This window comes from Pundamilia nyererei, unplaced genomic scaffold (assembly GCF_000239375.1).
Source record: "Pundamilia nyererei isolate P.nyererei 1_Seehausen unplaced genomic scaffold, PunNye1.0 scaffold00219, whole genome shotgun sequence".
Lineage (NCBI taxonomy): Eukaryota > Metazoa > Chordata > Actinopteri > Cichliformes > Cichlidae > Pundamilia > Pundamilia nyererei.
The window spans coordinates 974,747-986,475 of record NW_005187620.1 but is presented as its reverse complement, the minus strand read 5'-3'; the positions used below and the strand labels follow the sequence as shown (position 1 = coordinate 986,475).

The following is an 11,729-nucleotide window of genomic DNA, read 5'->3' as shown; positions in this document are numbered from 1 at the left end:
GGGTGATCCAGTGTAATGTGTGGCTTGAGTAGTTTATATAAAAAATTATAAGTCATTTATAGGTTGGAGAACAGATTCAGAATACTTTATTGATCCCAGAGGGAAATTGTTTTGTTACTCACACTGAAAATATAAATATGAAAGATTGAAAATATAAAGTGAATTTTTTATATTCAAACAAAGGCACACAAAGTGCAATGTTAAATTAAAATAAAATGTTCCAATTCTAGTGAAAATGTAATGGATGGACAAATCAAGGCAAATCAAATGAAAAAAGTCACCATTTATTTTAACCATTTGGATGAAATAAATCTTAAAACAAGGCTCATGGTAACAAAAACATGTTTTATGATATTAATTAAATGTAATTCAATAAATAAATGCATTGATACATTTTTATTATTTATTATTATTCGAATATGTGGCTATATATGCTCATTTTCTAACAACTCTTTTAACAATATTATATTATATTATATTATATTATATTATATTATATTATTCCCTTCTGTGACTCGCTCAATAAAGTTTTTTTCTTCTTAAAAAAAACATGGCTGGTAAGTTGACCCGGATGTAGTTTCCGTGAGTGAGGCACGTGTTCCCCCTGCAGCAGCATGAGTTGAGGTGGTGGTGGCATTTGGAACAGATGTCTGTAGAGATGGTGGAGCTCTCAGTGAAGGCGGCGGAACCGCTCCGGCCCGCCGGTAACCTGCAGCAGAACCGGGTCTTCCTCGACTTCTTCTGGGACCTGGCCAAACCGGATCAAGAGGTCCGACTGAAGGCGGTGGAAAACCTGATACAGTACCTAAAAACCAACAACAAGGTGAGGCAGACTGCGATCGGTGTCACTGAGAGACGGAGCGTGGTCCCGCTGCACATGTACTCCTCAGACGTTTTCCACTAGTAGTTTTAGAAGTAGTAGTTGTACACATAGTGTCGTATGGAGAGGTGGGAGATGTTTTCATATGTAACTGATTATATGACTGGATATCATACAGGATATCATTGACACACTGAAGTATTTCAAGTATCAAGAATTTAAATACTCATATAACAGTTTCAGGCCTATATTATTAACATAAGGCACTATTACCGTAACTACCTACTTTATCAAAACTTGTTAAAATACCTTGTATACAGTATAAGAATCAAAACATTAAATAAAATTACTTAAAAATATAGTAAACCTTTTCTTACCGTACTGCAAGCAGAAATACTGTAAAGCACAGTAAAGTATTTTACTGTCAAGGGTCAAGGATGAAGGATAAAGAGTGCACTTATAAAAATGTCTGAGTTTAGTATGTAGTATTTCTTGTATAAGTATATTCCAGTATATATATGATTCCACACAGTGTTTAAAGTGTCTGTAGTTTCAAAGTTTTAAATCATCTTTCTTCATGTTTTGCAGGAGGATGAGTTGGAATACACCTTTAAAAGGCTGGTGGATGGACTGGCTCACACACGGGAGACTGCGAGACCTGGGTTCAGCCTCGCTCTGGGGCAGGTGAGTGGAGTTTATCCCCATCTATCTTTGTCTGCAGCCCTGCCTCTGCGCACACATCCACAGCTTCAGCCACATCTCTTTGTTTCAGGGTTGGGGGTAATAAACACAGACTTATACACACCTTTTTTTTTGGCACATTTTTGTACGTACAAAAGTGTCACTATAAGCTTTGTATAGCAATAGGTTATGGCATCAGCATGTACACATATACCTAATAAAGTGGTCAAGATGTGTTGCCGTTACTCTTCATTAAAGAGCAAATTCAAAAGTCTAAGGAGTAGATGTGATCATGTTAAAAGCTAACCAGTCAGCTGTAAAGCCCAGCTTTATATTCATCTTAAATTAGGGTGGTAGCCAGAAGTTTCCAGGGTGTCATTATTTTTATTTATTTATTTTTAGAAAGAGGGGCAATACATATTAATGAACATTTTAACAAATGTAAATATGCCAGATTATAGCCTTGGGCTAATTTCCATCTGCAGACCCTCTGGCAGGTTGGTGTTAAACACAAGTTAGTAAAAACATACAGAGACACTATTTTACAGGTCATGTGACAAGGACAAAAACAGTGATCACATTATACTAGAACAAACAATGACAAGGAGAGTGGACACAGAGGACAGTATAGATGACAATAACGGAAACACATCAATTATATTACGTACACTGGAATTTGTTTTTCCCCCTTGTCAAACATGGACATACCTCCTGAATGAATCATCCTTTGCTTTCTGTCTAGCATGGGCAGTCTCCTTTTATTTGTGTATCACCTTCTGTACAGCGTCATGCAATTTAAAGTGCTAGTTTTGCCTTATTTTAAGATGAGTATTGAACTGAATATATTGGTCCTAATGTGGGTTTTGGAGTGTGTACAAATGCTGTTTTGCTGCTAGTGTTAGGAAAGTGCTCTATAATAACTGAGCTAAGCAGTAAAGTTTCCCTTATTTTTAGGTTTTGAGTGCCTTTGAAGATGTCTCCCTGCAGAGTATACTCAACAGAATCAAAGAAAAGCACAACTTGCAAGGAGCTAAAAAGGTGAGTTTTGGGTGTTTGGTCTCTTTTAGCACCAAAATCGATGAATGCAATCTTTGAACTTGTTTCATCTTTTGTCTTTCAGAAATTTTCCAGAAATGCTATGTTTGGAAACTTGTTTGGTGTTCTTGCCCTTCATCAGTCCAACCGCCTCTCTAAGGTAAGTTTTCTCACATTTTTAGCATACTTGGAAAAAATTTTGCTGCATTAAAGAGGAGAATGTGCCTGAGACAATATACTGAGGATGCCTGCAAATATTTAAGGGATACCAATCGTGTCATCATCATCACTTTCAGATCTTTGTGCGGTTGTAAATTTCACGAAAGATTTAAGATCCAGGTGACAGAGGAGATCCAGGACAGCTGATGCTCTGTCAAATACGTTGTGGTCTCTGAGCTCTCTGTCTTGTTTCTGTGCAGGAGCCGCAGGTGGTGTTGGGATGTGTGCAGCTCCTGCAGAGCCTCAGTCAGCACAAACAACACCTGAAGGACCTACCCGCCAAGACCATGATGGACATCCTCGCTGAGGTGACAGCTGCAGCCTAGTTACTGCTACAAAAATAGTGTTTTTCAACTATTTTCAGGGGTTTTCTGACTCTAGTGTATGTCATCCTGTCCATCAGGTCCCTGAGGAGGTGTTTGAGGAGGTCCTCATGGGAGCCCTGCAGACTGACCTGGAATCTGCTTTCAGGACTCCGGAGCAGCTGCAGCTGCTGCTGGTAGCTCTGCAGCGCTTCCCACAAACCCTCAAACCCAAGAAACTGAAGAAGTTGCTGGGCTCCTCCACCATCATCAACGCTGACAACATACCCAAGTAAGAAGCTTTCACAAACACGCACATCTTCTGCTGCTGATCTGAATGTTCATTTTAGCTTACACTGCTCTGTGCTGGCTACACTACTGTAAGTGCATCCTATAATTATGCACCACTTTCCCCTTCTGGGTCTGCTAATCAGCAGCTTCTGACTGAACTGTCTAATCTGATGTCTGGCAGAATAACAGAAGTGTTGAAGACGGCAGCCCACGCTGTGAAGAAGGAGCGCATCCTCCCAGCAGTGGTCCTGGACCTCCTGAAGCTCTCTCTGAAGGAAGACAGCTTTGAGCTCTTCTGGAATAAAGCCATCACTGATGGCATGTTAAAGGAACAGCCGGGGCCAACTCAGTGAGTCCTGTCAGCTTTAGAGGGAGCCTGCAGCCCGTTGAACAGTTAGCCCTTTAAAATGAAGTAATTAAATATTGTTATGCTCACTGGAAATGGTTTTATCAGATGTGAACTAACTGTGGTAGACAACTGAGTGCTGAAACAGCACTTTTTTAATACCACTGACTTCGTTATCCTGTATCAGACGTAAGTGCAGACATCTTCATGTCAGGAATTTAGCATGAAAATTAATAACTCAGCAGTTTGTGTTGATTTTAAAGTCAAACTTGGAGCAGGAGGGTGTAGGATTTAATCTGCAACAGCAAATCTGACACTATATTGTCGCTGTGTTTAGTGCTCACTTTGCTGCTTTGCTTTAGTAACACTTGACAGAGGTGGAGAGAGAGCACACCTGTTTCTGCAGGATTTACTCTTCTTTTTTCTTTGATTTGTCCTGTTTATTATGTCATTGTGCTCAGCCCTTCTGCTGCTTTCCCATCTGTGTCCAGTTACATGAGCTTCCGTCTGCTGGGCAGCACCCTCCCTCTGCTGTCCGCAGCCCAGCTGAAGGACGTCTTGTCTGGAGAGGTGATGATGAACTATGGGGAACACGTAGTGTCTGCTCAGGTCAGTGCCACCGTCTAGACTTGACTATAAAGAACAGCTTCCACTCTTCAATGTCATCTAATGGGACGAGCTAATAAAATCTGCACACTAGAGGAGATTGCTTGCAATGCTTTCTGCTACAAGACCTGCTAAAATGAGCCTAGTGTTACTATACTTGTAGTAATTTGTGTAGTAAAATGTGCCATGCCTATAATTCATAAAGTGAACATTTCCCAGCAAATGACCTAAAGTCTTTCACCAAACACAGAGGTCATGTGATCATTTTACTTTAGTTGACACCAAGCAGCAATATCACTGGTTTGTAAAGCACTGTAGCACTTCCAGCTTGTTGATGAGGGTTTCTTTCCTGCAGAATCAGTGCCAAGTCACCATGTTAAAGCTGTGCTCACACATATTAAAGCTAATGTAGGTCCGCTTCCATCTTTTCTCACTCTTAGAAACCGGACCGCTTCAAGCTGGCCCCTGAGATGGACGTCTTTGTGTCGGACTTCTTGGAAGGCTGTCGGGACTCAGACAAACAGCTGGCAGTGATGGTGGGTTTCTCCTCCCTCACCAACAGAGGCTACCCCGTGGTGCCGTCGGTGTGGAAGGTGGTGCAGCACCTTCAGCCTGCAGCTCTGCAGGGCTATGTGGAATGGCTTAAGGACATATTCCTGCAGCCTCAGCTGGACAAGCTGCTGGACATCAGTACTCACAAGAAGAAGGACAGCAAGGGAGGACAAGATCAGTGAGTGCATCTGCTGTTGTTTTTGCTAGATCGTGCAGAGAATGTGTGCTGAACAGGGCAAAAGAGGCACGGAAAGTGGATGAATGCAACTTGTTGATTATCTTTCCTCAGGAAGGAGGAATCTGTATTCCGCCTGAGGAAGTGGATTGTTTCCCGGCTCGCCTCCATCATTGACAACCACCAGGTGAAGAAGCAAGAGGATCTCATCATGGATGTGGCCAGGTAAGACTTGTTTGAGCGCTGTGAAGTACTTTGTTTGATGAAGAGGAGGTTATTCACTAGTGTTTCTTTGTTTTTGTTTTTTTTCCCCAGGTTTGTCTTTTTCCATGCTTTCTTCAGCGCCAAGAAGGCCTCGGCCGACATCTCGGAGACAAAGACGAAGCTTTCTGTTCCAATCGACGATAAAACCAGAGCCGTGCTCGTTAATTCTTTCTTCGGGTGAGAATTGACATTTTCTCTGCAGCTTTTAAATATCACCCGCTGATGGCTGTATTTTATTTCTCTGATCTTTTTCTTCAAGAAAAATTGAGCTGTCATTCAGCTGTCTTCTGTTTTTCCGCTACCCAGACTTCTCCTGTCCATGCACCACATGCCGCTCACTGAGGACGCAACCGAAGGCGCAGCTGTCAGCCAAAAGCGGGTTCTGGGTGTGACGGCTGACGGCACCATGTGGATCTACCACCTGGTTCAGTACGCGCAAGCCCTGCTTAACCAGCCAAAACACGTCCAGAGCAGCCAGCCCTTCAGCCCTGAGCAGAGACAAGCCTGGGACAGGTAGGGAAGCTGGAATATGATGTAATCTTTACATTTAAAGGAGTTTTGCTTATTCACCTGTGCCATTTTTGATTTGTTTTCTTCCAGCATGCTGGAGTCTGTGGCAAACCTGAAGAAGAAGGCAAAGAAAAGCCAAACAGCAGAGAGCAGTGCGTTCCAGCAGCTCTTCCTATTGGTCGGCATGCACCTCTTCAAGGTACAGCATCCATCAGCTTGTTTACAGTTGGTTATTTGTACACATTAAACCTAAATTAGCTGAATAAGAGCAGCGTAGTAACACTTTTCTTCCCAAAGGCCCCTGAGGAGCTGCTGGACATCATGAAAGACCTGCAGAGCTGTATGGAGAAGGCTCAGGAGAAGAAGGCCAAAAAGAAAAAGAAAAAAGAAGGTCAGGCCTTGTGATTAAAAAGCAGCAGCATCACGAAGCACATCTCTTTTCATATATATAAAGAAATGCTTGAGCATTTTTGGCAATGCCAGGAGTTATGAGAAGGTCAACATTGTTTTCATGTCTGTGCTTACCGTCCCACTGCTTCCTACACTCGTAGCAGCAGGACACAGACAACCTCGCTATGCCCAAACTTTTGAAATATGCCTCACAGAAAATGAAAGTGAGCAGAACAACCTAGAAATCCAAACATATTTTAGCATCATATTTGACGGTCTGTAAGCTGTACCTTTTTTTTTTAAGGTAAGACTGAACTTCCGTATTTAAGTATCAGTAATTACTCCCGTTTTTGATCAAATTAACCAACTAAATTAATTCATAGTCACTATAGAAATGTCCATGCAGTTGGTGGAGACCAAAAGCGAAGCTAAAAGCAGATTATTCGGCATAATTTTGTTCACCTTCTGCAGAATTTCTTAATAATCGGCTTATTCCAATTAAAATTAAAAGAATTTTGTGTTCTTAGCTTATTGTGCTTTCTCTTAGGAAGCCAGAGAATGAATAAGCGAGTGCTGCTTTTAAGTGTATGAATGTGTTGGATGTTTTGAAATGCAGCCACAGAACAGGAGGAGCCCGAGTGGGTGGAGGTGATGGTGGACATCTTGTTGTCGCTGCTCTCCCAGCAGAGCAGACATATCAGACAGGTGTGCAAGACGGTCTTCTCCTCCATCTGCCCCCACGTTACTGCAGCCGCCCTCACCGCCATCTTAGATGTAAGTAACACATACGGGGTCATTATCGGGATTCCCTGTAGACACTCGTGAAATTAACATAAGTCAGGTTATCAGTGTAATGTAACTTTAACCAGAGCCTTTTATTAGTTAAGTTTTTTTTCTGTTCTTCTTTCATCACATGACCTAAATATGGCCACTTTTTGTCATGTGACAAAGATACACCAAGAGTGCTGTGGGGTTTCTGCATTTTTCAGGGTTTCCTGATGACACTTTTGGTTCATTCCACATTAACTGAGCAAATGCTTCCAATCTGACCATCTCCAATTCCCCTGAAAAAAAACTTTCCAGGGTGGTGATACACATCTTAATAGGAAAACTGCCAGATTGCAGCTTTCTACTGTTATTAGTTTGCTCATAAAACCCCCAAATCAAAACATGTGTTTGCGATGAAGTTAGTGTGTTTTCAATCCTTTTCTATGGAACCATTTTCAAACAGCTATTTAACTGTAGCTATTTATTTATGTAATAGCTACGTAGAGAACTAGATAAGCAATGTTATTCTAATTTTAGGCCAGATATCTATTTTTGGCTTTGATTACACAGACCTGAAGAAGTAAAGCCATGGAGCAAATTTATTTTATACCTTTATAAACACAACAGATTTCTGGTATTGGACGCTTTTTGTTTACGATTGTTTTGCACCTGTGCTATTGACCTGTGGAGGCTTTGGTTGCAGGTAAACAGTCTGTGTGAAGAGTAATGTGTTGGTTAGCCACGGCAATTTTTTTATTTTTATTTTTTGTAAAATCTGTCTAAAATAATGAGTTTCCTGCTTAATTTTGCCAAACAGCCAAAAAAGGAATGCATTGTGATTTCCGCACAAAGTCGGTGTTATTTGTAACAACAACATTTTGTGTAGGTTTTAGACCCAGAGAAGGATGACGAAGAGGACGCCGCTGTGGTTGTCGAAGATGACTCAAACGCAACACAAAAGAAGAAAACAAACGAGGAGGATGACGAGGAAGATGATGAGGAGATGGAGGTCAGTTGTTGTCAAACGTATTTTCTGTTATCAACCTTTTTCTGTCTTATGCACTGAATTCTACTCAAACATAAATTATTTATCTTTCACATGCCGATTGTTTCTATCTTTACGGTTACAGTTTATTCTTTTAGACACAAAACATTGTTTATTTTAGTTATTCAGTTGTTTTGTTTTTTGTTTTGTTTTTTTTCAGGATGACAAATCTGATGAATCTGATGATGATGATGATGATGATGATGACGACGACGAGGATGACGACTCTGAAGATGAAGCAATGGAGGAGGAGGAAGGAGAAGATGAGAAGATGGACGAGGAACCAGTGGACCAGAACTTCCGCATGGAGCTCATGAAGGTCCTCCAGCAGAAGAATGCTCTGGTGGGTGGTCAGGCTTTTCAGCTTGTCCGCTCTGATTTCAAATGAACTTTTAATACAAGGAGCCCACTAAGGCCGAGCAGAGGCTCATCACAGCAGCAGTGTTCATTAGGATTCACCAAAGTGTTCTGTGTAAAGACACAGTGGTCATTAAGTGCATTAATCTTTGTCATCCTGGGAGCAAATTTTATGTGCGTAAATAGAAAACGTGACCAAAATTTAAATTTCACAGCCGTTAAGTCAGCATCGTCCACAGTGCCGGCATGAAATCTTCAAAAAAGCAAAATCCTGCAAATTAATATTCATCATACATCTTGTCATTAGTCCACCTCTCTCTTCATTAGAGATTAGGATGACGAGATTGTATTCCTCAGCACCACATTTTGGGCTGTATTTTGTAATGCCATCGTCATCCTTTAGCCTAAAGCAGGAAGATAGAATTGCAACAGAACGTCACCAGTAACTTGTTTAACAGCTAATTTTTAGAAAGATGCAATAAAAACTGAGCAAGTATTCTGTATTTTGTCTGCTGTTTAAGCTCTTTTAGCCCGACTTCAGTTGCAGCATAACTGCAAGCCTCTTTGCAACCCTCCTCCCTCCCAGTTCCATTTATTAATTTTACTACATGTGTTTGAAGCTCAGCTAGAATAATTTAAGTTTAGGTGGAGCCTAACAGAAGATGTTTCACCTCAGAGACCTCAGGCTAGAGCTATAATTCAGTGCTTCAATGTCAAAGTAACACAGTTGTACTTCATATTCAGGCCACAGTGGAGGATGCCAGCAGTGATGAAGATCTGGATGATGAAGCCATGATGGAGCTGGATAAGAGTCTGTCAGCACTGTTCTCAGAGCAGAAGAAAAAGCTCCAGGCCAAGAAGGATGAGAAGACAAAACTACAAAAGGAGAAGACGCTGGTCAGAGAGTTTAAGATCAAGGTAGCTTAAGCTCAGTCCTGTCAAACACATCTTTATCCCAGCACAGCATGACACTAAGAGGAGAGACGGCGAGAAGTAAAATACAGACCTTTCTCATCCCATTGTTTTGCTCTTGTAGGTGTTGGACCTGATTGAAGTGTTTGTGGCGCGGCAGGCTGGCAGCCCTCTCGTCCTCGGCTTGGTTGAGCCTCTGCTCGCCATTATCGAGCGAGGAATGAGCTCTGGCAGTGACCAGCAGGAGCAGGACTTCCTGCGCCGGACAGCAGACATATTTAGGTAAACACATGTGAGCTGTGGACTGAGCTGACTGTTAGTGTCATAATTAATTTTAAATGTTTGGTGTTGCGATTTATGTCTCATGTTTAATTTGAAATGTTCACATCAGCGTTTTTATCCACTGGAGATCAACTACAAAACACTTTTGCTTGTATTACTTCATTTTATTTATTGCAATTTGTAAAATTTCAAGTTCAAAGCTGGTGATTTGAGTGTATTTGGAGAAACTGAGAGACAATTTATAAATCCATAGATGGCAGGAATTTCAGAGGATAATAGCTTCTGTTCTTTCAACAGTGGCTATTGCTGCTTTTGAACGTTTAGTTTCTCTAACTGTATTAGATCTCTGACGTGGGCAGAGCAAATCAGTTTGGAGGAACAATTTTACAATAACAGACTTTATGAACATCAGTGGGGTAAATTTCAATTTAATCTGCTGAATTAGACAAAACAGATTTTCTCAAATTAATAAAATTTACTTTATTGCTCTGGGGTTTCAGATGGCTTCCAAACCCACCACCACACACAGAATTAATAGGGTGTGTATACATCCACTTCTTACCCTACCCTGCTAAGTAGTAGGTTGAAGGTTTCAGGTACCCAGCTTGTATCTAAAAGACAAGGTGATACATTTTAACAAGGCCCCAGCTCATGTCTTTGAATCTAAGTACTAAGTTCAGGTCAGTCAGGGTTTCAGCCCTCTGTGTGTTTGTCTTTGAACCCTGTTCTGAACTGACATGGCTGCTCGAGCCCTCCTGCAAAACTGCAGTTACAGCACTCATTGGATTGACCAATACTCAGATGGGAAAGTTCAAGGAACAAAGTGATCTAAGGAGATATGTGGATTTACAGAAGTTGGGTAGGTCTTCTGGAGCCTTTTTTTAAACTGTAGATTTCAAGATCATTAGCTCAAACAACTGTATGTAAGTACAAGTTATTCTTATGTTTCACCAATTTGCCAACGTATGGAAGAAGATCCAAACTGCATCATCCTCAGAAGAGAGGAAATTGGTTAGGATGTTCAGGAACGACCCAGGAAATGTTTTATGGTCAGATGAGATAAAGATCGAGCTGTTTGGCCACAATGACAAGAGATATCTTTGGAGGAGTAAAGGTGAGGCTTTAGAAATCTACCACTGTACCAAGCATGGTGTAGGTAAAGTCATGCTCTGTGGCTGTTTTGCTGCCAGTGTTACTGGAATGGTGGAGTAATGAAGGAGGACTAGCGGTACCTTAAAATTCAGTTTCACCTCAAATGAACAGCTGGGTTGAAACTCGAACACATTTGTGTGTTCCAACAAGGCAGTGCACCCAAAAACACATTAAAACTGGTTTTGGAATAAATAAAGCAGGCTAACATTAAGTTTCTCGAACAGCCTTCACTGGTTTTGTCAACTCGGCCACAAAGCCAGGAAACCGACAAAGGTGCATGTGGTTGATGCGCACCTCTCATCAAAGGGACATTGAACCACATATTTCTGGGTGTATGTATACGTTTGACCAAATTAATCATATTAAATTCAAATTCCCTGTTGTTTTCGAAGTCATTAAAGATGTAGGCTGCACAATCATCTGAATAAAAAATAAAAACAGTTCAAAGGGGAAAAAATTGCCATAACGTTCATGCCCATGACGAGTACGTGTAAACTTCTGACCACAACTGTAAGTCAGATAAGCTGTTAAGAAAGTGGATGAATGGATGAGTAATGACAGCTTCCCCTGAGGTCCTCCTGAGTGTTTGATGTCTCTGTTTTTATAGGAACCACCTGTGCAGGTCCAAGGTTTACTGCAGGACTGCCGGTGACAGACAGGGGGAGCTCCATGACCTGCTGGAGAAGCTGGTCACCAAATCCCAGAAGCTGTCTGACTCCTCAGTCTCCCTTTACTACTTCAGGTACAGCAGTGATGTTTTTTTACGGAGCTGAAGAGAAGATGATGTGACACTACCGTATTTCTAAATGTGTGAGAAGAGTTATTTTTGCCTTAAGTGTGTTGTTTTCTCCCTGCAGTGCTTCTCTGTATGTGGTGAAAGTGCTGCGAGGAGCCCCTCCTGCTGAGACCACAGAGGAGCAGGCCGACGTATGTTCACACACAAGTACACAGACACACACACTAATTTCAGCCATCATGTTTAGCTGCTCGCAGGGGGTTGCCTGTCTAGATCAGAATGTGTA

The 11,729-nt window shown here is 41.5% G+C and overlaps 1 protein-coding gene across 1 annotated transcript in view; it reads left to right on the top strand.

The window, feature by feature from the left end:
- The first annotated feature begins 587 nt into the window (after window positions 1–587).
- mybbp1a (MYB binding protein (P160) 1a) overlaps window positions 588–11,729 on the top strand; it is a 24,373-nt gene continuing 13,231 nt past the window's right edge. Inside the window, exons 1-21 of the mRNA XM_013914720.1 lie at window positions 588–823; window positions 1,409–1,504; window positions 2,456–2,539; window positions 2,622–2,696; window positions 2,956–3,063; window positions 3,159–3,349; window positions 3,530–3,697; window positions 4,186–4,303; window positions 4,741–5,030; window positions 5,142–5,252; window positions 5,343–5,468; window positions 5,598–5,804; window positions 5,892–6,000; window positions 6,099–6,192; window positions 6,808–6,965; window positions 7,846–7,968; window positions 8,165–8,347; window positions 9,106–9,279; window positions 9,398–9,555; window positions 11,315–11,449; window positions 11,565–11,634. Of these exons, the coding sequence (XP_013770174.1) occupies window positions 647–823; window positions 1,409–1,504; window positions 2,456–2,539; window positions 2,622–2,696; window positions 2,956–3,063; window positions 3,159–3,349; window positions 3,530–3,697; window positions 4,186–4,303; window positions 4,741–5,030; window positions 5,142–5,252; window positions 5,343–5,468; window positions 5,598–5,804; window positions 5,892–6,000; window positions 6,099–6,192; window positions 6,808–6,965; window positions 7,846–7,968; window positions 8,165–8,347; window positions 9,106–9,279; window positions 9,398–9,555; window positions 11,315–11,449; window positions 11,565–11,634 (2,955 nt within the window). The 5' untranslated portion in view covers window positions 588–646. The remainder of the gene's footprint in view (window positions 824–1,408; window positions 1,505–2,455; window positions 2,540–2,621; window positions 2,697–2,955; window positions 3,064–3,158; window positions 3,350–3,529; window positions 3,698–4,185; window positions 4,304–4,740; window positions 5,031–5,141; window positions 5,253–5,342; window positions 5,469–5,597; window positions 5,805–5,891; window positions 6,001–6,098; window positions 6,193–6,807; window positions 6,966–7,845; window positions 7,969–8,164; window positions 8,348–9,105; window positions 9,280–9,397; window positions 9,556–11,314; window positions 11,450–11,564; window positions 11,635–11,729) is intronic.